The 25,130-nt window shown below is 44.9% G+C and overlaps 1 protein-coding gene and 1 long non-coding RNA gene across 4 annotated transcripts in view; one reads left to right on the top strand and one right to left on the bottom strand.

Moving 5' to 3' along the window:
- Window positions 1-4,184: 4,184 nt before the first annotated feature.
- Window positions 4,185-5,820, bottom strand: LOC147584552 (uncharacterized). Its single transcript, XR_015255571.1, has 2 exons — window positions 5,518-5,820; window positions 4,185-4,351 (listed from the first exon to the last, which is right to left on the bottom strand). It is a non-coding gene; the product is annotated as an uncharacterized LOC147584552 (long non-coding RNA).
- A 6,663-nt stretch (window positions 5,821-12,483) lies between these two features.
- Window positions 12,484-25,130, top strand: part of RNF130 (ring finger protein 130) — a 137,520-nt gene continuing 124,873 nt past the window's right edge. The window contains exon 1 of one of the 3 annotated variants that reach the window (XM_086706484.1): window positions 12,484-13,193. In XM_086706484.1, coding sequence (XP_086562610.1) covers window positions 12,743-13,193 — 451 coding nt within the window. In that variant the 5' untranslated portion in view covers window positions 12,484-12,742. The remainder of the gene's footprint in view (window positions 13,194-25,130) is intronic. The other 2 variants (XM_086706485.1, XM_086706477.1) reach the window with 2 other exon arrangements.

Raw genomic sequence — 25,130 nt, 5'->3', positions numbered from 1 at the left:
CATTCTCAGTTCACAAGGTTGGATCAAGTAGACTCCCTCTGCCTCCAGGGGTGAGCATGTGGTAAGGTCTGGCCAGTCAGAGCATTTTATCCACTTGGTCACAGTGGTTGGCTTAGTGCTGAACTCATGACATGAGGCAAATAAATGGGACTCAGAATACGGATTGGAAAGTCCACTGATAAAGAAAAGGACTTTCTCTCTTACTGTGCCCTTTTGGGACTCTGAAAGAATAGAACGTAGCCCCCCACCCCAGATCCTGGGGATTATCTTGCATCCATATGGGGAGAGCCCACCTGAGAACGAACCAAGGCAACAGAGAACAAGGTCAAGAGGGGGTCAAAGGAATTCCAACTCTGATTATCACTTGACCTCCTAGATTCACTTGTGCCTGAGGTTAGACTAAACCCTGGACTTTTCATAAGTGACCAAATATAAACTTCTTTCCCACGTTGAGTTGGATTTCTGATAATTGCCACTAACATGGTCCCAATTAGTATATACTGCCCAGTGACTACAGGGCCACCAACCTGCTGCAGGGCCCTCCTCAACTTCCCTTTTCACTCACCCCAAATCCCAAACTCCTTCATCCTTAGAGTTGCATCCCCTCAGTCAGGAGGAGCTCCCTTCTCTAGGCAAGGCTTAATTTAGGAATCTTTTAAAATGAACTGTATGGGGGATGTTTCAGGATGCCAAGACACACAGTACCCAGGAATAAAGTTTTTCTGTGCCCCCTCTTTTCTCTCTCTCTCTCCCTCTCTCTATACCAGTTAGGGCTGCATTCAGATGCAAATAATGGGAAATCTTTCACACAGTGGTTTAAACAAAGAAGTGCAGAAGAATGCAGAGGGTACACACCCATGCTCCTACACCCTTGTTTCTCCAACCACCCTTGGTGTGTGGCTTCAATGCTTATGACCCCGTGTGGGCAAGAGGAAGGGGAACATGTGGCAACAGCAGACCCTCCATCCCAGCACCCTAGACAGAAAGTCATCCTAGGTGGAATGTGACCTGAGGGTGGGGATATTTGATTATTTGCTTAGGTATTCCAAGTACTTAGAACTGCTGCTCAATAAACATACTGAATGAATGAATGAGTGAGTGGATGGATGAGTGGATGGGTGGATGGATGGATGGATGGATGGATGGATGGATGGATGGATAGGTGGGTGGGTGGGTGGGTGTGTGAATGGATGGATGGATGGATGGACAGGTGGACGGGTGGACGGATGGACGGATGGACGGATGTGTGGATGGATGGATGGATGGATAGGTGGATGGTGGGTGGATGGGTGAGTGGATGGATGCTCGTATGGGAAAATTGAGTTTTTATCTCCTTATAGCCCCTACCATGGAATCAGGCAAAGGAGAAGGGACTGGAATGGTCACCAAGTGATCCCTCACATCATTTGCCCCCATTCCCCACCCTGGCACACAGTATCCTGGCATTCATCATGGGCCTTCATCCCCCACAGGTGAGATCTCTTGTAAGATTTCTTTTTTCATATATCTGGGCAGGTCTGGCTGCCTCCACCCCAATTTTTTTAGGGGATTCTTACCCACCACAATGTATATGCTTCACTGGGGAGATGTGTTCCCCACTTTTTGTAACTTCTCCTGGGGCAAAAATGAGACCCAACCGTGACTCCAGTGGGGGTAATGGGCTGGCCTCCTCTGCTCTCAGTAAGAACAAGCTGGCACAATTTTTGAACAAGAAATATTGCCATCATTCATATCCCATTATGCTGTAATAATGTGAGATTTCTCTTTAGCAACAGTGCACACAGTCAATATATCCATTTATATCCATTCCCCCCCCCCCCCCCCCCACCAAGGGATGGGGATAGAATCATTAAATGTACAGAGGGTATCAGGCCTGTAAAGGAGAATTTGACTGAGGGTCACCAGGAGCCATCACCCCCAATTCTGCTAGCCTGACACCCCATGATACCCCAGTCTCCCTACCCTTGGCTCTACCTGCCACAATCCTACTACCTCAAATAAGCTCCTCAGTGGTCTCCTGATGGATCACCAGAGAAAGCTCTTTTATAATTGCAAAAAGAACACCACATTTTTGAAACTAGGGGAAAAAAAGCGCGGAAGGTAAAAACAGTCACCCATAATCCTCCCAAATAAACCAAACTCTTTTCATTTTGCTAGTTCCCTGCTTGGCCTTGTTCACATATGTGGACTTGTTTTACAGAGTGACAGCCAGAGATTTATTTTCTATTCTGCGTCTGCACTCAGCAGTACATCATAAGTGTTCCTCACACTGCTCCAGTTTGTTTGATGTATTAATAGCTTCATAATCATCCTCAAATTTGTTGTACCATAATTTGCTTAACAAATAAATGAGTTTATTTCCAACTCTGTAGCTAATGCTGCAATAAACATCCTTGTGCACATAGCTCATTTTATTTTATTTTGCTTGTTTGGAATGTTGGGTTTGTAAAAATTTTTTAAGTTTATTTATTTGGGGGGGGAAGGAGGGATACACAGAGAGAAGGAGAGAGAGAATCCCAAGCAAGCTCCACACTGTCAGCACAGAGCCTGATGCAGGGCTTGAACTCATGAACCGTGAGATCATGACCTGAGCCAAAACCAAGAGGTGCATGCTTAACCAACTGAGTCACCCAGGTACCCCTAGAATGTTGGTTTAAAAGAGCATAAAGGCTGGTGTCAGCTTTGGGCTGGCAGTTTGTATTGCCTTCTCCACTTGAATCCCTAGTCTTCTGACCATAGAAAAACTGCCAAGCCTCTGCTGTCAGTCTCTAGGCCGGCCACAAATGAACTGGAAGCAGCATGGTCCCCTTGCTGGATGACATGTCTGAACAGAGAGATTTGGAATCTCACCTCTATTTGTGAAAGAAACAAGCAGGGTTCACCTGGCAGATGGGGGGATCAGGCAGCCTGTCAGTTTCCCTGCAACAGATAGGGCCACCTCTGCCTCTTGTGCTCACCAGGCTATGTTGGCTGTTGGGTGCTATCCTCCTCCCTGGATGTTCCCAGGGCAGGCAGACAGTCAAGGTGCCCTGTGTTTCTAGCATCAACATATGGGCACCTGACTCAAACTAGACAGGTCAGATGCTTTCTTCCCGGAGGAAAGCCACACTGATTCAGCCTAACAGCCAAGCCCTGATGAAGACACTCCTCAGTTCCAGCTGCCCAGATCCCCAGAACCTTCCGGGTGCTATTCTTTCTGAGCCCAGCCCTGTCACCTTGTCTTCACCCTGCAGGGAAGACTCACCTTCCGGAAGAGTCTCTTTCTGTACTCGTCTCTCCTGCCTATGAGCAGAGAGCCCTCCCAGACACACCCAGGCCCCCTGGCAGAGGGGTCTGGAGACCCAAGGGACTACTGCTCCAGGCCAGCCTGAGGGTCAGACACGTGGGCCTGCCTGCCCAGGCCATCTCAGCCCAGCTGGCGTCTCCTCTCTCGGCTTCTGGCTCAGTAATTCATCACTCTGACCAAACAAAAACTGACAAAGGACGAAGTGATGCCTTCGATCCTGCTAAAAGGCAGCCACCCCAGCAGCCTGTGCCCACTCAGCACTGGCCCCAAGTATCACCCGAATTCCTGGACAGAGACTTTGGCTTCCCAGGCTGGCTAGGTACCAGGAAGTTGAGACGTCGTCTGAATCCTGAGCCTGGTGCCAACAGGCAGGAGGGAAATGAGTGAGGGGCCTGAGGCCAGGGGGGGCTGGGTTTCCATCCCAGCACCACCCCTCACTCCTCATTAGCTGGAACAAGTTCACTGGGCAAAGAGTTCACTTCTCTGAATTTCACTTTCCTCACCTGCAAAATGGGTGCAATAGTCCCTATTCCTGGGGGTCCTCAGGGAGAATTAAATGCCAGCTTCTGGACCATGACCAAACCTGAGCTGGTTTGTCTCTCATTGTGCCTCTCTCGATGGGGATTTTCACAGTACCGCCTCGGTGGACCCCAGGCTCACTCTCACCTAGGTGGCCCCAGGCTGGGCCAGAACCACAGGCCTGCGCTCCCCATGCCCCTGCCACTACTTCCCTAAGGCCACACTGCCAGCAAAAGGGGGGAGGACGTCTGTTTCCTTCCTCTAGTGGACCTAGAGTGGAGAGCAGCCTGGCCACTTTCATTTTCAAGGTTCCCAGTATATTAAAAATGAGGAAAGTTGCAGTAATTTGGATGTAATTTAAATGCCCACACACACAAAATCATGATACAATACTTGTTATTGACAAGATAATCGCAGTACTCTATACATTTTCTGGTGGATCACTAGCGGTGCAGTGTGTGTGGGACACACACTCAAAGTCGCCAGACAGCCATCTACTTCTTGTAATCTTCTGAAGCTGGGGCTGTACCCTCAAAGTCTGAGTTTCTAGAAAAAAAAAAAACATAACCAAACACAATGCAGAACAACCTTCACCGGATCCCATTAAAAACAAAAACAAAAACAAAAACAAAAATGGGGAGTGCCTGGGTGGCTCAGTAGGTTATGTGTCCAACTCTTGATTTCGGCTCAGGTCATGACCTCATGGTTCGCGAGATTGAGCCCTGCATTGGGCTCTGTGCTGACAGCTCAGAGCCTGCTTGGGATTCTCTCCACCCTTCCCCTGCCTCTCTCCCTCTCAAAATAAATAAATAAATAAACTTTAAAAAATTTTAAAAACAATTTTAAGTAGGGACCAGGGGACATTTTTAGATGTTTGGGAATATTTGAATAGGGTAGGATATGGGATTGTTTTACAGAATTACTCTGTATTGACTTTTTCGTCATGATACAGGAGAACAGCCCAAAGGGTCATCAAATGGTTCCCCCCCAAAAATCCTTAAAATTAAAGCAATAGACAAGTAAAGGGTTCATGACCAAGTGTTAACCACGATTCAACTCAAGTGGTGGGGTGCAAGTGCTCATTGTGCCATTCCTTCAACTTTTTCTTTTTTATTTTAATTTTTTTAATGTTTTTTTAATATTATTTTTGAAAGTCAGAGTGCAAACCAGGGAGGGGCAGAGAGAGAGGAAGACACAGAATCCAAAGCAGGCTCCAGGCTCTGAGCTGCCAACACAGAGCCTGACATGGGGCTCGAACCCACGAACCAGGAGATCATGACCTCAGCCAAAGTTGGACGCTTAACCAACTGAGCCACCCAGGCGCCCCCAACTTTTTCTTATACTCAGTTTTCTGTTAAGAAAGATGAAAAGTTTGAACTGCCAATTCAATGTTTTGTACATTTTTCTACATAAGATGCTGTTATGCTGTGTCCCTGCTGGCAGTGGGTCACCTGGTGCCTGAATTTGCAAGATGCTGGCCAGCCTGGGCATCCACGCATTCAGGACGGCTGGCTCTGGATGATGCCTGGCTGGGGTGGGGAGTGCACGGCAGTCTTCACCCAGGCCACAGGTTCCTGTGCTTCCACTAACAATAACAGGGAAAGGGGGGAGGGATGGTGGTAGCTACAGCTTCCAGGACCCCACCATCCAATTTGCATGTCAGAGCTAATGAGGGAGAGGTCACTAGGTCCACTTCACAGAGGAAAACTTACCCCGGAGGGGACAGGGGCTTGGAGTAGTCACACACTTAACATGTGTCCAAGCAGGGACTTGAGCCAGGAGCACTCTGGTAAACCACTCTCTGAAAAATAAGAAAAAGAGAGGGAAAGACAGAGACAGAGAGAGAGACAGAGAGAGGGAAAGGGAGGAAAGGAGGAAGGGAGAAAGCCTGGAGTCATAGTGTGCCAATTTCTGTGGTGTAAATATTACCTTCCATCATGGCCAGTTTCAAGGGATCGATAGTTTAACAAGAGGCTTGCAAAATCCCTGAATACTTAACAGTCAGCAGCACTGATGTCAATCCAGTCCTGGGTGTCTGTCTCAGAAGCCCCTACTATTTTCTTTGTCAAGATTTGCTATACATTGGGGTGCCTGGGTGGCTCAGTCAGTTAAGCGCTGACTTCAGCTCAGGTCATGATCTCATGGTTTGTGAGTTCGAGCCCTGCACTGGGGTCTGTGTTGACAGCTCAGAGTCTCAAGCCTGCTTCTGATCCTGGGTCTCCCTGTCTCTCTGTCCCTCCCCCACTCATGCTCTGTCTCTCTCTCTCTCAAAAAAAATTGACATTTAAAATAAAATTTAAGGGGCGCCTGGGTGGCTCAGTCGGTTAAGCGGCCGACTTTGGCTCAGGTCATGATCTCGCAGTCCGTGAGTTCGAGCCCTGTGTCGGGCTCTGTGCTGACAGCTCAGAACCTAGAGCCTGTTTCAGATTCTGTGTCTCCCTCTCTCTCTGACCCTCCCCCGTTCATGCTCTGTCTCTCTCTGTCTCAAAAATAAATAAACGTTAAAAAAAATTAAAAATAAAATAAAATAAAATAAAATTTAAAAATATTTGCTATACATTGGTTATCTGCACACCACTTCTACAATTCTGCCACCTCTGTGTTCCACCTATTATAAAATATTTTTCTCTAAGACACTACACTTTGAAAAAACATTTTTTAATGTTTATTTATTTTTGAGTGAGAGACAGAGAGGCAGAGTGCAAGCTGCGGGGAAGCAGAGAGAGAGAGGGAGACACTGAATGCGAAGCAGGCTCCAGGCTCTGAGCTGTCAGCACAGAGCCCGATGTGAGGCTTGAGCCCGTGAACCGTGAGACCATGGCCCAGGCCAAAGCTGGACACTCAACTGACTGAGCCACCCAGGCACCCCAAGACACATCACTTTTCAATGGCAGTTGACATTACTATCATTGAAAAGCAAAATCACTTGCTAAAACAAATACGATAATATTAAAGCAAACATTTAATTATTAAAATAAAAATGTTTTTTGCACTTCCTGAAATACCCTTCCCATGTGCTGGCCCTGGTGACCCAGAGGCTGTACTCTGGGGACCTGGGGACTGTCCTTCCACCATCTTCCTTCACAGCCATTGCCATGGCATGCCACTGGGTCCTTCAAAAGCAGGAGACAGCAAATCTGATATGAATGTGAAAATGCCCAGCCAGTGTTCAAACATGTCTCTTATACAGTCCAGATGTCCCCAGCAGGGCTCTTCCCCTGTAGCATTTCTTCGGACTTCAGGATCACAGTGTGTTCCTTGTGGATACTAGAGGATACTAGAGGATACACTGTGTATCCTCTAGGTTAGCCTGTCCCATGGGGTTGGACTGGGTTTCCACAATTTCATCTGTGGCCATAGTTTGGCAGGAGGGAGGGGACAGGATGTTGATAATCAGTAGCAGTGGCAGGGACAGCCAATATGGACCAAGACCTTCAGGGGACAGAGCCCCAGCAGGGAAACAAAAAGAGAGGCTCATTCAGGGCTGAAGGGAGGACCAAAGCTAACTCCGTGCCTACCCTATGATGCAGTCATTCCACTCCAGAGTATACACTTTCAGAGAGGCGTGCACCTGTCCACCAAAAGATACACACATTCTTCAAAACAGCTCTGCTCAGAATAGCCTCAGATGGAAATCAATAGAAATCCCCACCAACAGGAAAACGGACAAATCAATTGCAGAATACTATACAGCAAAGACAGAGAGGCACCTCCTACTACTACATGCAAAAGAAGAAAGAATCTCACAAACATAATGTTAAGAAAAAGAAACCAGACAACAAAGAGTATGCATTGTGTAATCACACATTGTAATCTATTTCAATAAAGTCCAAAAACAGGCAAGCTACCCTATGGTACCAGAAATCAGAATAGTGGGGTGCTAATGACTGAGAAGCCCAGAAAAGCTTCAGCGGTGCTGGTAATGTCCTCCACCTTGATCTTGATGGTGGTTACAATGGCATTTTCACTTACTAAATATCTGTTGAGCTGTATATACAGATTTTTTTTTTTTTTTTGCAAACTTTGGGGCACCTGGGTTAGCTCAGTTGGTTGAGCATCTGATTTAGGCTTAGGTCATAATATTGCAGTTCGTGAGTTTGAGCCCCGCATGAGGCTTGCTGCTATCAGTGCAGAGCCCACTTTGGATCCTCTGTCCCCTCTCTCTCTCCCCTCTCCAGCTCATTCTCTCTATCTCTCTCTCTTAAAATAAATAAAAAGTTAAAAAAGAGATTTTTTGCACTTTAGTAGAGGTATGTTATATTTCAATATAATATTTAATAAATAAGTGTAAGAAAAAGGCATAAAATACCAATATAGTGCTAGATGAAGAGAATGAGAAATAGAATGGCATCTATAACCAGCATTGTTGAATGATTAAGAAGCACATGTACACCAAACAATACCACACATTTGGGGAGAACACAAGAGATCTACATTAAGCGCATTCATATGGTTACCTGTGGGGAGGCAAGGGGAGTGAGGGGTAGTGATAAAGGAAACCATAAATAATAAGTTAAGATCAGGGCCTTACTAGGACCAGAGGGGATCCTGTGCCATTAGAGAAAGAAAAGGAAGAGAGGGGCACCTGGGTGGCTTAGTCTGCTAAGTATCTGACTTTAGTTCAGGTCATGATCTCACAGTTTGTGAGTTTGAGCCCTGCGTTGGGCTCTGTGCTGATAGCTCAGAGCCTGGAGCCTGCTTCGGATTCTGTGTCTCTCTCTCGCTCTCTGCTCTTCCCCTGCTTGTTTTCTGTCTCTCAAAATTAAAAAAAAAAAAACACTTTTTTAGTTAAAAAAGAAAGAAAGAAAAAGAGAAAGAAAGGAAGAAAGAAAGAAAGAAAGAAAGAAAGAAAGAAAGAAAGAAAAAGAGAAAGAAAGGAAGAAAGGAAGAAAGAAAGAAAAAGAGAAAGAAAGGAAGAAAGGAAGAAAGGAAGAAAGAAAGAAAGAAAGAAAGAAAGAAAGAAAGAAAGAAAGAAAAAGAAAGAAAAGGAAGAGGAAGAAGAGATGGGGGAGGAGGAAGAAGAGAAATTTTGGACAATCCTTTGAGGTTTCCAACACTGCCCAGGGAACCCAGCTTGGGCTCTGATCCCTGGAGCTGCCCCCCCACCCCTGCTTTACCCCCCATGCTATGTAGTATGTTTTATACACAGGCTACCCCTGTTTATGGCCCTGGGAAGGTAGACATTGCTCCCAGAGGAGCCAGATACATTTCTAAAGGACTGAAGCTCTTCCTTCCCAGCACCTGGAGATGGAAGGCTGGGAACTGGGCCCACTGGAACTCTGAGGAGAAGGGGAATTTGAGATGGGGCTTACGGGTGACCTGGGATTTCTTGGGAGATGGGAGCAGAGGGAGGGGAGAGTCATGTGTGGAGCCAGAGAAAGGGCTCCCTCCAGAGGAGGGAGGCCTATGGGTATCTCCCTTCTAGACCCCTGTGGGCCTCAGTCAGACCTCAACACACACTCCTCATGAGATCTGCCATAGCCAAATACCACCTGTGCTTTTATTTACTTGGTACTTTTCATCCACTCACTTTTTTTTTCACTTAAATGTTTTATTTATTTACTTATTTATTTTTACCTGAATGTTTTAAAAGGTAGTTTTGTCCCAAGTGTTGACGTGGATGTGGAGAAACGCGAGCCCTTGCGTATTGTTGGGGAGACTGTAGATGGTGTAGCCACTACGGAAAAATGGTATGGCAGTTACTCAAAAAATTAAACATAGAACCTGTTATATGATCCAGCAATCCCACTTCTGGGTATTTATGCCAAAGAGTTGAAATCAGGATCTTGAAGAGATATTTACACACCCGTGTTCATAGCAGCATTATTTGCAGTAGCCAAAAGGTGGAAGCAAGCCAAGTGTCCATCAGTGCTTGGATAAACAAAATGTGATGTATACATACAATGGAACATTATTCATCCTTAAAGATGAAAGAAATTCTAACACATGCTACAACATGGTGAACCTGGAGGACACTATGCTGAGTAAAATAATCCAGTCACGAAAGGTCAAATACCAACAAAACAAAACAAAACACCCTAAGGGTCGAATACTGTGTGACTCCATGTATGTGGGTCTATAAATGTCTGTATGTATATGCCCGGAGTAGTGAAATTTTATAGAAACAGAAAATAGAATTGTGGTTCCAATGGGCTGGGGGAGGGGGCAGTGTAAAGTTATTATGTAATGGAGACAGAAATTCAGTTTTACAAGATGAAAAGAGTCTAGAAGATGGATGGTGGTGATCCTTGCACAACAATGTGAATGTACCAAATGCTGCTGAACTGAACACTTACAAATGGTTTAAGATGATTTTGGGTTTTTTTTGTTTTTGTTTTTCATATTTTTTACTGCAATTTTAAAAAGGTAGCTTTGTACCACAACTATACATGAAAAGACCCTTTTCCTAAAGGAAACTGTCCATAAAATTAAAAACAATTACACTCCCAAATGAAGGTGGTGTTACCAATGCCCTAGATGTCCATACCTACTGAGGCTATGCACAGAGACCACCTCATCCACTCTATTTTAAAGGGCGATTGAAAAGTGCCAGAGAAGTGTTGTAAGTTCTCTAGAAGCAACTCTCTACTTGACAAATTCAAAGTATGGGTACCACATGCTTTAAAAGACCCTTTTAGGGGAGCCTGGGTGGCTCAGTCGGTTAAACGTCTGACTTCAGCTCGGGTCATGATCTCACAGTTTGTGAGTTCGAGCCCTGCATCAGGCTCTGTGCAGACAGCTTGGAGTCTGGAGCCTGCTTCAGATTCTGTGTCTCCCTCTCTCTCTGCCCCTCCCCTGCTCACACTGTCTCTCTTTCTCCCCCAAATAAATAAATATTGACAAAAAAAAATTTAAAGAGAAAGAAAGAAAGAAAGAAAGAAAGAAAGAAAGAAAGAAAGAAAGAAAGAGTAAGTCCCTTGTAAGGACAAGGGAGTAGAGTGAATGAGCCTGGCAAGCAGAGGCAGGCCAGGGCATGCCAAGTAAGAGCAGAGCCCAGAGACCCCCAGCAGGCCTGGGGCTATCTGGGCAGGGAACTCCCTGTCTCAGGTGCCTGAACATGAGTACCTTGGTCCCAAGAACTCTTTGCTCTGTGAGAAGGGAGTCCAGCTGCTGGAGGGCCAAAGTAGATACCTCTTCAAGCACTAGGCCCAGGGAGGAGGCCTGGTTATTTTGGTCTAGGGGCTGTACATCCTGGAGGCAAGTAAATAAAGCCAGCCTCAATATGGCCAGGACAGACTAGACAGATGATTGCAGTGAGGAAGGAAGGGAAGATTTAGAGGGAGAAATTGTGAAGGACATTGCTAAGAGTCACCCAAGGACATCTGATATTTTAGCCAACACTGCATCCACACCCTTTGCCTGGAAACAGTGCCTCAGTTTTCCTTTGGGAAGTGGCCTCTTTCTGGGATACTCAGTACATTTGGTTGGGCAAGGCTGACTCCACCCCTTCCCACCATAGGACGCAGGGAATCCAGGCAGGGCCAGTCAGAAGATGCTATCCTACTATTAAGTATTGATCCAAAGGATACAAACACACAGATTCAATGGGACATATGCACCCCAATGTTTATAGCAGCATTATCAACAATAGACAAATGATGAAGAGAGCCCAAATGTCCACCAACGGATGAATGGATAAAGAAAATGCGGTACACACACACACACACACACACACACACACACACACGTAATGGAATATTACTCAGCCATCAAAAACAATGAAATATTGCCATTTGCAACAACGTGGATGGAACTAGCAAAAAGAAGTCAATCAGAGAAAAACAAATACCATATGATTTCACTTATATGTGGAATTTAAGAAACACAACAGATGAGCATGGGGAAAAGAGAGGAGAGGGAAACAAACCACAAGAGACTCTTAATGATAGAGAACAAATTGAGGGTTGACAGAGGAGGTGGGTGGGGGATGGGCTAGATGCGCTATGGGTATTGAGGGCACCTGAACACTGGGTATTGTATGTAAGCGATGAATCACTGAAGTCTACTCCTGAAACCAATATTGCACTGTATGTTAACGAAAATTTAAATTAGAAAAAAAAGATGTTATCCTTCCTCCTCATCACGGAGCAATAATGAGTACACTGCCTGACATTCTATAAGCTACTGGATTCAGCCACACCTGACTCAAGACCCATCCCACTCTTTCGTTTATGCTTTAGAAGGGTACACAGCTGACAAGATGTGTGTGTGTTGTGGGCTGGGCAGGTCTCACTACAATCTCCTCTTTATCCAGAGAATCTGGAGGTTTCATCTCCTGTAGACAGCCTTCTCAACCCCACAGGTGTTCTTACAGTTCTTACAGTGTTGCGGCCCCCCGCGTCCCATTACAGAGGCACATCCCCTCCCCTGCGTTCCTTGGTGTCAATTATATGTGACTGGTAGTTGATCAGCTGAAATCTGAACTCTTCACAGACATTTAACTTTTAAAATTAATTGTAAAGTTTTAACTGTTTTTCTTTTTGCATTTTCGTCGCAAACTTTTCCACAGGCCTTTATAAAGCTCCCAGGCTCCGCACCCTGTGCCCATCACGCCGGGACTAACGGACATGGCTGTGTAAGCTCCGGCCCTCGTGCAGGCGGGCGGGAGCGAGCAGGGCATCGCACGCAAGCGCGCGGGGGCGGGGCTGAGCCCCAGGCCTGCGCGTTGCCGCTCGGCCCTCCGGGAGGGGGCTGGGCAGAGCGGCGGCGAGCGCGCCGGAGGCGGCAGCCGGGCTAGCGGGACTTTGTGTTTCACACACCCTGCTTCAGGCGCATCCTCTTGGAGCCGCCTCCCAAACCCCGCCGCTGCCAAGCGAGGCGCCCCCGAGTCGGCGGGACCAGACCCGTGGGATGGAGTGGGCCCGTCCCCACGGCCCTCAGGGGGCCCCGAGGAGACCACCGCGAGCTGCCTGACCCGCCGTCCTCGCCCAGGGGCCCATGGGCGCGTCCCCGCGGGCGGGCCGCAGACGTGAGGGCGGCGAGCGGCGGGGCCGCGGCGCCGAGGAGGACCGTGCTCGTGCCCGGCCCCGCGCAGGCCGCGCGCGCGCGCTCCCGCCGCAGCGCCGGCCGCGCCCGCCCCGCCTCTCCGCGCCGGCCCTGGAGCCCGGTCCGCGAGCGGCGGCGGCGGCGGCCGGAGGGACGATGAGCGGCGCGGCGCGGGCGGGCCCGGCCCGGCTCGCCGCGCTCGCTCTGCTGACCTGCAGCCTGTGGCCGGCGCGGGCGGACAACGCGAGCCAGGAGTACTACACGGCGCTCATCAACGTGACGGTGCAGGAGCCCGGCCGCGGCGCCCCGCTCACGTTCCGCATCGACCGCGGGCGCTACGGGCTCGACTCGCCCAAGGCCGAGGTCCGCGGCCAGGTGCTGGCACCGCTGCCCATCCACGGAGGTGAGTGTCGGGGCGCGGAGAGAAGGAGCCGGCGCGGGGGCGGGCGGCGGCCCCCGGGAGCCGGGGCGCGGGGGCGGCGGGCTCAGCGCCCCCACCCACCCCGGCCGGACTCGCAGCTCCGCTCGGCTCGGCCGGCGGCCCCGGGGTCCAGGTTTCCGTCGTGTGCAGCCCGGCCTGCCCACGGGTGGGAATGAGGCTCCAGACGCTTTTTTTGGGGGGTGGGGGTGGGGGTGGGGGGTTCCTCTTCTCTTAGGAAGACTTAGAAAACGTTCCATTTCGTTTAGGTAGCTTGTTTACAGGAGGGCATGGGTCTGCGAGTTTGCAGGGACAGTTCAGACAAAGGAGGTGGTAGAAGAGCGCAAAACTAATTCATGGTGGAGGAGGTCTTAACCTGCATTTCGGAATCGGCAGGTTTGTTCCCGAAATCCCAGACTTAACGCTGAATTAGATCTCGAAGGATGAAGGCCCTTTTCTAACGTAAAAACGTGCCGTTTTTCTTAAGTGGCAAGTGGGAGGAGGTTGGTAGAGGAAAATGGGCATCTTCCCTGTTGCTTTTGGCTCCTGTTCTGCCCCAGTAGTTTTTACTGTAATTTGACGCCTGAAAATCTCACATTATGAAGAATCTGATACCAATTGGAACTAGTAGCCAAGTTTTCAGGGCATGGGTGCTGACCGAAGGGGAAATAGATAAAATTTTCAAGAATTGTCTTTGAAGCCATTTGGCGTATGCTCATGCTTTCCTATAAACACTGGCTCCGTTTAGTTATTTGTATAAAAACGTATATTTGTATAAATTACTGGTCATGTTTTAAAGGACCCTTTTTTTCCTTTTGATATTTTTTGGGGGGTTTTGTTTTTTGTTTTTTTGCTCACTGCGAACTTTTTGGAAAATGTCTGCTATCTTCTCCACCCCCGCACTCATCCTGAGAATGCTGAGAGTGGATTTTTTTTTAAGCTGCTATTCATGTTAAGATGACCTAAACAAGGCAGTCTAAATAAGGTAATGATGTTTGTTTTTATAGTCTAAAATATTAAAACATCATGCCTCTTCTGAGATCTGTGTGTGCTAAAGTGCTAAGCTGTCTGTGTACTGAGGAAAAAGAATCACATGGGTCTTTCACTCTAGTTTGCCCCCAATTTAGAAGTGCCTTGTAAAAGTTCATTTTTACACCAACGGTCAGGTGCTTAAAGTGCATTCTCATCTCCACTTTGTTAAAAATGGCAGTTAGGGTCCCAGCTTGCGGGCAGAAACAACTTTGGTCTTTGGTTCATTTAGTAAATATTTGTGTGCCTGTTCTGTGCCAGTCACTGTAGTTGGATCACATAATGTTGCCAAACTATGGCACTAACAATGGTAGCCTATTTTCTGGTGCGGAGAACCGTGAGGGTCACGTGGAAGGGGAGGAAGAGGAAGAGAGAGAGGCAAGCTGTTCTGGAGCAAGAGTTGGCCCCGTGCAGGGTTTTGAAATACTTGGTTTGTCTTTAGGGCTTGGTTCCCTCGGGCACCCCAAATCCACGATATTCACTTTAGATTCTTGCCTCCAAAGGGTCTCATGTTGTAAAACTACTTGTTGCTTGCTTGTCATCCCCAAACAAAAGCCCGGTCTTTGAGAACTCTTGTTGTAGGTGTTTGAACAGAAGAGTATTGGGAACTAACATGCAACTGATGTGTAGAGGAAGGTTAGTCCTGTTTCCTCATCCCTGGGGAGGTAGCATCACTGTACAAGTAAAGGTTCTGAGTTGTGCTGTGCATATGCTATGTGACACCAGGAGAGCATTGCGTAACCCTGGGAAAGTAAATTGGCCACATAACCTCAGTGTCCTCCACAAAATGGAATGATGACATATTTACCTCGTAAGATTGTTGACAGGTATGAATGGTCCCTGCATTCTTAAAACGAGACTTGTCAACCTGAATGAATGTCTAAATTGGTGAGGTTTTAGACACCCCTCAATGTGAACACGTCAGGGCAGTGTGTGAACGCTGAGTCTGGGGTCGGTTCCCTTCAGTGTCTGTCTTCTCTTCCTATTCTCCATTCTCTAGGAGCTCATTTTCTATTTGCACAACATGAGATTGCTGCATGTTTTCTCATGGTGTGAGTGGTGAGGTCCTACAGGTGGTTTGAGTCTGACTTCCTACTGAGGGGTCTGCACACAGAGGTGCTTTCAGTTCAGCAAATACTAATTGAAATCCTGTGTACCACTGGAGAGGTGGTGGGGCAACAGCAGTGAACAAAACAGATGAAAATTCCTCTTCTTCCTGAAGTGCTAGTTAGGGCCTTTATACATCCGTATACCTGTAAATCATGAAATCCAGGACATTTTCCTACTTTTGCAGCAGGAACTTGGGAATGTATCTTAAAAACAACAATGGTGGTATAAGTCTGTTACGATTACTTGCGTTACATCCATTATACCTCAGTTAAAAAAAAAGTGGCTATTCTTGATTTAGTGAATTTCAAAATTTTATATTTTAATAAAAAATATTACAGTTCTTATGACCTTTTATGCTCTTATAATTTTGAATTGAAGAGAATCTTAGCGTGTTTATTGAGGACTTCCTGTGTGTTGACAGTAAACAAAGTAATGTTCAAATTACAAAGCAAAAAATGTTACGAGACAGGAATTCCTGGCAGAAGTAGCTGGGCCCAATAGATGTGAAAATTTTTTTTCTTTATCTTTTTTTTTTTTTTTTTTTTTTTTTTTGAGCAGGCTCTACACCCAGTGTGGGGCTTGAACTCACAACCCTGGGATCAAGAGTTGCATAATCTACCAACTAAGCCAACCAGGCACCCCTAGATGTGAAATTAACAAAGGTGCATTTTTGAGGATAAGTGTTTGGTAGTAATGAATATAAAGACAAAATAATTTCACATTTTCCTAGAGCTTAACATGATGACTCATTTTAAATCTCTGACTTGGTTTGTGAAATATTAGAAACCTTTCTTATTTTGTAGTGCTACAAAATTCATACATGTAGACATGTATGAATAACTGAATGAAATTTATTTATTCTACACCTTTAAAGGGCAAATAGCTTTTTCTTTAAATTCTTTGGTGTTTTAAAAGTAAATTTTTAGAAAGTGTTAAACTTTATAAAACAATAAGTGTTGTACTTTGAAAACGTATTCTTTGTCACTAAATAGGATGCAGATTGAATAGAATGGAGATTCATTTGTTTGGTGTTAACAGATTTCATATGTTTACTGATAATTCATTTTTAGGAATGGGCCTTTGAAGGAACATATCTTGTATTTATTTGCAGATTACAGTTGCTTACTCAAAGGGTGAGCTTAGAACTAGAAACAAATATAAACTAGCTAGTACCTACTGGGGAGCAGACATTGTAAATGTGCTCTGTGTTTGTGCACACTAACTTTTTGTCTGAGCCTGGAGTGGGGGTTGGGCAGGAGAAGGACCAGTGTTGATGATGTCATTGTATATGCAGATGTGCTGGTGGGAAGAATCTGGTATCAGCCACTTTTTGCTTTGCATAGAAATTTTGAGGATTGGATGTTATATAGCCTTAACAGTTTTACCAAATGATCAACTTTTGTGGGGAAGGGGGAAGGAGGGCATCTTGCTGACCGTATGGATACAAAAAAAAAAAAAAAAAAGCAAAACTTAGGTTTTTAGGTTTAAGAAAGTGGTTCTTTTGGATGAATCCATTAAACCTGAACATGGTTTTTTAAATTCTGATAAAGAGTAAAGGATATTGATGTGGAAAAAAGACCTTGGATGAAAGCCATCATGTAATGTTAGAATTCATAATGGCAAAGGCAAGGACTACTAGATATAGAGATTTCAAAATATTCAGAGAAATAGTAGGTATGATTCTGGGAACAGGGACTCTGAAAGGAAAGAGAATTCAAAAGGAGCTGGAGGTTCTAAAAACCAGATCTTAACATAAATAACTAAGCAAGCAGATAAAGGAGATATATACAATATATTTATATTGAATTTTACAATTGAGAAAATGGTTTCACACACTGTATTTTTCCTTCACTTTTGGATGATTCATTGGCATATAAATATTTGAATATTTTTTAAAAAAACATTTGACCTTCCCAGCAAATACTCTTCTGCTACCATCCCATCCTCTATTTCTCTTAATGGCAAAGCTTCCCATAAGGGTTGTGTTCATATTTGCTGCCTTCAGTTTTTCCTTCTGCTGTTCTTCACATTGTGAAGATCTTTGATTGCTGTGCCAGTGATTTTGGTAAAGACATGGCATATTTAAATGATCTCTTTGACCTGCTGAATCCATAGGATCTCAGTGTATGGAATGGTGGGTTGAGACTAAGAAAAAAAGTGAATAGGAATAAATACATAGCCCCGAATTGGGGTGTAAAAAAAAAACCACCTGCATTAAAAGGAGTTGAAGGGAGATAAAGCTTAGCTGCCTGTTGCAGGACAGACCCTCTCTAATCGTCTTGAATTTGGGTGTCTGGTTCCTGGGCAGCACTGGTCCTGCTTCATGAGGCCAGGTACACCTCTCGTTTATGTTTGATTCTGAATGTGAGTTTTAAAAGATGGACAAACCGGGGCGCCTGGGTGGCTTGGTCGGTTAAGCGTCCGACTTCGGCTCGGGTCATGATCTCGCGGTCCGTGAGTTCGAGCCCTGTGTCAGGCTCTGTGCTGACAGCTCAGAGCCTGGAGCCTGTTTCAGATTCTGTGTCTCCCTCTCTCTCTGCTCCTCCCCTGTTCATGCTCTGTCTCTCTCTGTCTCAAAAATAAATAAACGTTAAAAAAAAAAAAAAAGATGGACAAACCACAGAGCACTGTTTGAATGTTATAAAAGAAAAATCCTTCATTTGAAGGAAGGTTAGATTAAATGACTTCTAAGTTTCCTCCACCTTGATTGAAGTGTGACTGTAAAGTGGTAGGACAAATCTTATTTTTTTATTTTTAGAGAATGTGCATGAGCAGGGGAGGGGCAGAGGCAGAGAAAGAGAGAAAAACTGAGACTATCCCGAGCTGGCTCCATGCTCTCAGCACAGAGCCCGATGCAGGGCTCCCTCCATCCCACAATCCTGGGATCTTGACCTGAGCCGAAATCAAGTCAGACACTCAACTGACAGAGTCGTCCAGGCACCCAAGGACAGATCTTTTTGAACAAACCTGCCAGAATATACCTATTAAAGAGAGTGGTCGTCTTTTCAAACCAGTCACATCACCGTATGTTTATCCGTTGTGTGTACATATATGCACACACACACATTGTGCAGCAGTGAAAACAAATTGAAATACTTAGCATTTATTTTGTAAGATTTATTTTGTAAGATCTTTTTGATTGATCAATTTTAAAAAGATGTGCAGTGTATCAAATCTTTGTCTTTTCTAGATAGACTTGAATTTTGACCACAATTGAAAGTTCTTTTGAGGCCATTCTTTTTTATGTGCTTGTGAACTCTCTCTTTAGATATTTTTCAAGAGAGAAGTCTAGTAGTGTTTTAGGCCATCTGTGGGATGAATGGGTAGTCCCCAGAGCAGATTCTTTTGAGTATTTAAGTATATGGTAGTCTTGACTTACTTGCAAAATGAAACTGTTTTTCAGGACCATCAATATTTGCTTGTTTTATCATCCTTATATTATGCACTAGACATTTATTATTTTCTATGAATTGTTGCAAATGCAGCTTCGTTTACTGTTGGAAGCAGTTTTAAGTAAAACAAAGGGAGCTCTTCAAATGCAAAGCAGCATAAGTTAAAAAAAAAATAGTACCTACTCTGTGCTTGAGTTGTTGTACAAGTGCTATAGTTTGTGCAGAAGGCGCTGTATGCACTGCCCGCCTAGGAGGGCCTTGTCTGGATGGCACAAACAGAACATACCATTGTAGAAGATGGTGCAGGCTGTTTTGGTGCATGTTGTTCTAAAGCAGGGGTCTGCAGACTACACCCAGGGGGCCAGCCACCTGTTACTTTACACAGTTATGGAATACAGCTATAACCGTTTGTTCACATGTCTTTGGCTGCTTTTGAACTGAGTGGTTGTGACAGAGGAGTCTATGTGGCCTGCAAGCCTAGGTTACTTACTCTCTGGCGCTTTAAGAAAATGTTTGACGATCTTTGTGCTAAAAGTTCATTTCTACCTTAGTTTTTCCCCGTTGAAAACTGTTATGGATTTATGGCTGAGAGTTTGATTTCTACATTGCCACAAACTGTGAGCTCCTGGCAGTTAGGGACAATGTCTTCCTTGTTTCAGTCCAGCACCTAGGACTGTGCCTGGCACTAGCAAGCCACTGGAATCTCTGATTGCATTCAGTCTAGCGGTGTTGGGTCTGGTAGTGAAACTGATGGCAGGCTTTGTAGGAAGGTGTTGGGGGCGGGGGGGGGGGGGGGGCTTGATGGACAGAGTATACTGTAGGGCCTCTGTTAGTGTGCTGCGTCGTGAATTGCACGAAGACCAGAAAAGTGGAAAATGACTTGGACTTGTAGTCTAGAAGAGTTTCATTGAAAATGTGGAAATTCGAAGTCAAGCTTGGTTAGTTCTGTTTCTAGCCATAATTGAGTAAAAGGGACCAGTTCACTTCCCCACCTTAAATGACTAGAAAACATGACAAAGTTATGAAACAGCAGTTTTAGAAATAGGTCAACAAAGAGTACAGGACAGTGATCCCTGAGAGAAAGGAAATAAACAGTGGAGCTGTATGACTGCCCCAGCTTACTTACGGCCTGGAGAGTTGCCATGTTGCAGTGCAAGGAAGGGGAATCCAGAGGGAACCTGGTGTTGCCGAAACAGAGTTCAGAGCTCTAGGAGGCCAAGTTTGAACGGACTTGAATATGCGAGGAGGAAGTCGCGCAGGGAATGAACTCCGGAGAGCCGTGAGGGGTCCCCACGGGTCTTTGGCCAGAGTACTGATCTGCACATTTTATGAAGAACTGTCAGAAATTAGCAGGGGGAATTCTTGGAGTTCCCACAGGGCTTGGAATAGTTCATACTCTTACTGATCAGTGTAGGGAGACTGCCTAATGCACGCAAGGCCAAATCAGCCCTAAATAAAAGCCTGTTTTGGACTCCACTTAACAAAGCTTAGGAGCGAACTTGAAAAGGATCAGACTGATTCCAAGTAACTGGTCCAGAACAAAGCTCGACAATATTGAAAGGGATGCAGTGACATCTGGATCCCAAAAACATAAAATCTAAGACCAACATCCAGTCAGAAATTACTGGGCATGCTAAGAAACAGGAAACTATGACCCATAACCAGGCAAAAATAGGCAGTAGCAACAGGCCCAGAAATGGAACAAATGCTAGAGTTGCAGATAAGGGTGTTAAAACAGCTATTGTAGAGATAGCTTGTTTAAGGAGGTAAAAGAAAATAACATGCTGAGGAGGGAAATGGATATAGAAAAGACCCACATCAGATGTCTAGCCATGAACTCAGACTTGAGAAAGTGTAGGATTTCTGTTGATGAAGGAAAGAAGAACACACTGAGAGAGTGTTTCCTGCTTTGGTGCTCTTGGTTTACCCCAGGCAGTGAGGTACTTAACACATATTGTTTCACGTATTGTGGGCCGAGAAGGGTGCCAAGTACTGTACTATACATGGACTGTCATTTAATAACAGCCCTAAGTGGTACCGTGTCCTCATTTTGTGGATGTGAATTCAGGCTTCTCCAGTCTCTCACTTAGTGTCTTTTTTCTTGAGAGCCCTCTATACGATTGGAAATTATATATCTGGTTTGTTTGTTTATGAGGGCGGGGATGCTGTTGCTGTGTCTACTCGTGTGTACACAGTGCTTGGCGTGGCACCTGGAACATAGTAGGGTGGCACTGGTTATTAGCGTTGGGTGAATGAAAGTAGGAGAGGTAACCTACCAGCTGTATAGCTGTCGGGATTCAGCAGAGGTGGGATGTGTTGGAGGTCTGTCTGACTGCAGCATCCATACTTTAACCACTTTTTTGTACTGCTTCCCGAGTGGGTTTAATAAATTATGATACATCCACTCAGTGGAAAGTTACACAGCCATTAAAGGGGATTGTGAAAGCAAGGTATATCCTACAAAAATAAACATATAGTGATTGAACTGTGACTGTGTTAAATTTGTTTACAGTGGATTAAGACTCAGAGTAATGTGCAAAAATAAAAATGATTGTGTTCTATTGATTGGATCATTGGGGGACATTTTTCATTTTCTCTCTCTTTTTTTTTTTTTTTTTTTTTTGAAATGGTTAATTTTCAGTACACAACCTTCATAGGGGAAAAGTCATACTTCCCGAAGGGAACAAGTAAGTGTGTACAGGTTGGGTGTTTGTTTATTCCCAAAGCTTAAAAAAAAAAAAAAAAAAAAAAAAAAAAAAATGGAGTGAATTCCAAGCCATGGTCAGAGCAGGAAACTGGAAGATACTAGACATAAAATTAAAAGGACATGTTTCTCCCTAGTAAGAGAAGAGGAACTCCAAGACCAGGGACAGTTGGTCCAATTGTGAAACAACTAAAATGTGACACAGTTGTGAGCAGTTAGCAGATCCTAGAAAGGGAAGTGGAATCCAAACACAGGCCGTTCTATAACATTTTTATAATGATGATATTAGTGCTTTAGTGGTTTTGTTGGTTTTCAGTGTTTAAGATCAATCTGTAGTTCAAGTGTGGAAGGCCCTATTGGTTGCAGAAGAAAGAGAAAGCAAACATTTCGACCTAAGCATCTGTAACTATAAATAGATGACAAAGGTAGAGAAATGGAAGAGAGAAAAGACATGTCAGGAGCTGGTAAGGGCCAGTGACTTCATCTCACTGGGTGAGTATTCAGGAGGTCGGCTGTAGTTGCAGACACTGGGAAGGTTGAACCACAGAGGAAAATAATGAAACAATGAAATCAGGGAAGAGGGAAAATGGAGAAGTCTAAATGAGCAGAACCTTGATTTGTAGCCTCATAAATCTGCAGATAATGTCTTACATTGACAAACCAGGAAACAATGGCGATGAGCCTTTGTGGAACTGTAGAAGGTGACCACTAGAAGAACTAAAAACAGGGTTGCTTTGGGGGACCTAGGACAATGGAGTGAATGGGACAGGTATACTTCACTGTAAGCCATTGGGTGAAGTTTGTCTTTTCTGTGTGTGTACAGTAAGCTTCCCACTCATTCCCCCATCCACACTGCAAATGAATTCTGTGCCCACCCCTTTCTCTTTTCTGCAGAAGCTCCCTGCTTTCCCAGCATCTGAGGTCTTCTCCAACTATAGTGACTTGCTATAAAATGTAGGGTTCTTTAGAAACTAAGCACTGTCTCCAGAGAGTTCATGCTTAGTAGCCACTGATGGACCACGAAATCAGGAAACGCTACCATTGAATTAACTGCTTTTATTTTATAAACAGATCTAAGTCTATAGATCCTAAACTAATTTATGATAGTAACTACTATGTTGGCTCATAGTGTTTCCCTTTCTTCTGGCAACTACCTTCCTCCTCAGTCAGTTGTGATAAGGCCGCAGCATTAATTGAATTCAGCATAGCATGACCCTGTCCTTTGGCTGATTTTGGATAGAGGAAGCTCTTTCAGCCCCCTCTGGCTTCTCACTTCTCTCCTTATTTGATGTAGAGTCCATGATTCTTCACATTAGTCATCCCTTTTTCCTCTGTTCTGTATCACACTCACTTGGCAAAATGTCAATCCAGGGTGAACCACTACCATCCGTCTCTGTGCTTCCTGTCACCATGCAGTTGAATGTGGCTGGAGAAAATCTGAACAACGCAGCTGACCAGGGTTTGAGAACATAACATTTAAGCAGAAACAAATGGGCACTTAACTATGCTCAGTAATACAAAAATATTTTTTTAAGTTTTTTATTTATTAAGTAATCTCTGCACCCAGCATGGGGCTCAAACCTATGACCCCAAGATCAAGCGTCACATGCTCTTCTGACTGAGCCAGCAGCCAGGTGCACCCCCAAAATACTCCTAAAGAAGTGGGACAACTCTAAGGCAACAGTTTTCTTTTTCTCCAGTGCCTGCTGTTGTGTCTTCCTCTACTTTCAGCCTAGTCTTCCCTTGTGAGCCTAGAGTCACACATTCAACTCTGTCTGCATGGTATCTTCAACCTAAATGTCTCGAGGACATCTCCAGATTTAGAAACCTCAGATGGAGCCTTTGATACATTTTTTTTTTGCCTTCCAGCCTGCTACCGCTGCTCCCTGATCCTCCCCATCTCAACAAATGACATCACCATCCACATTTAGGGTCATCCTTGCTTCTTCTCCTCACATTCCACATCTGATCTTCCCTCCACAGTTTAACTGCAGATATACATATCTCTCTGTGTATATACATATATATATGTATATACACATATATGCATATATATATGCATATATACATATCTCTCTGTGACTTGTCATTTTCACTCCTGCCTTCTCAGTATGGGCAGCTCTCCCCTCTTACCCTGTCTTGGTCTCTGCTTTTCTCTTAACTTCCATCAGTCTTTTCTCCCTACAGTAGCCAGGATAATCTTGAAGCTTCTACAGGAAATCGTAACACTCCTTGCTTAACCCCCTTCCGGGTCTTCTCATTATCCTCAGAATGGAAATCTGAGCTCCCTCCCTGTGGTCTCCTCCAGTGGCTCCAGCCACTTATCTCACCCCTGCTTACCATGCTGAAGCTATATAGCTTGATCATCAGTGATTCTCAAGTCAGCCACCCATCCGAAGCCTCAGCATTCCTATCCGATGATTGTACAGCTTAAGCTTGAACAAATGAATGACAGAAATCTATCACATTCATCTCTGGAAAGCAGTGTTAGAAAGTGTTTCATCTGGGGAAAAAACTTGGTTCAGATATTTGTAGGCAATAGTTAATTTCCTTGTTTGACTCAAAAGCCCTCTAACCTTTTGGTTTTATATCTCTGTTTCTTTTGATTGCTCTTAAGAATATGGTATCGTAGGGGTGCCTGGGTGGCTCAGTCGGTTAAGTGTCCAACTTCGGCTCGGGTCATGAACTCGCGGTTTGTGAGTTGGAGCCCTGCATTAGGCTCTGTGCTGACAGCTTGGAGCCCGGATTCTGTGTCTCCCTCTCTCTCTTCCCCTCCCCTGCTCATGCTTTGTCTCTCTTTGTCTCTCAAAAATAAATGTTAAAAAAAAAATTAAGAATATGGTATTGTAAACTTCAGAGTGTATTTGTCTGTCAGTATTCCACTTAAAGGATGCAGTGGGTTGAATAATGTCCCATAAAAGTTCATGTCCACCTGGAATCTGAGTGTGACCTTATTTGGAAATAGGATCTTGACAAATGTAAGTAGTTGAGGATCAAGATAAGATCATAGTAGTTTAGGATGGGCCCTAAATCCAATGTGGGTGTCCTTATAAGGAGAAGAGAGGACTCAGGCACACAGTGAAAAGAGCCACAGGAAGATAGAGGGAAACAGAGATCAGGGTTACACTGCCACAGTCAGGGAACACCAAGGTTTTCTGGGCCCCAGAAGCTAGGAGAGAGCCATGGGACTGTTTTCCTTTTGGAGCCTACAGAAGGAACCAAGACACCTTGATTTCAACTTCCAGCCTCCAGAACTGTGGGACAGTACATTTTCTGTTGTCTTAAGTCACCCAAGTTTGTGGTCATTTGTTATGGCAGGCTTAGGAAATGAATACAGAAGAAACCCAAAACTGAACACAGTAATGCATTTGGTTTCACCAAAGCAGAAGAGAGTAGAAGTGGTTTTTTTTTCCATCATGCTGGACACCTGCCGAGAGTCATATAAGTTATTTTGGTAGCCCTAATTACTGACTCATACTGAGCTTACTGTTGATTAAACCTTCTGAGTCTTTTCCAGAGGCTGCCCTAAGCTGTGTGATTTTATCTTCACTGGATGTAGCCTGTTCATTCAACCTTTCAAGATGTTTTTGGAATCCTGATTTGTCACCGCAGTCTTTACTCTTTCCAGCAGCTTTGTGTCACCAGTGAATGTGATGATCATACCTTCTGTATCTTCATTTAAGTCAG

The sequence above is a fragment of the Puma concolor genome, chromosome A1, assembly GCF_028749965.1.
Source record: "Puma concolor isolate L17-30 chromosome A1, mPumCon1.1.hap2, whole genome shotgun sequence".
Classification (NCBI taxonomy): Eukaryota; Metazoa; Chordata; class Mammalia; order Carnivora; family Felidae; genus Puma; species Puma concolor.
This window is presented reverse-complemented; position numbering and strand designations above follow the sequence as displayed.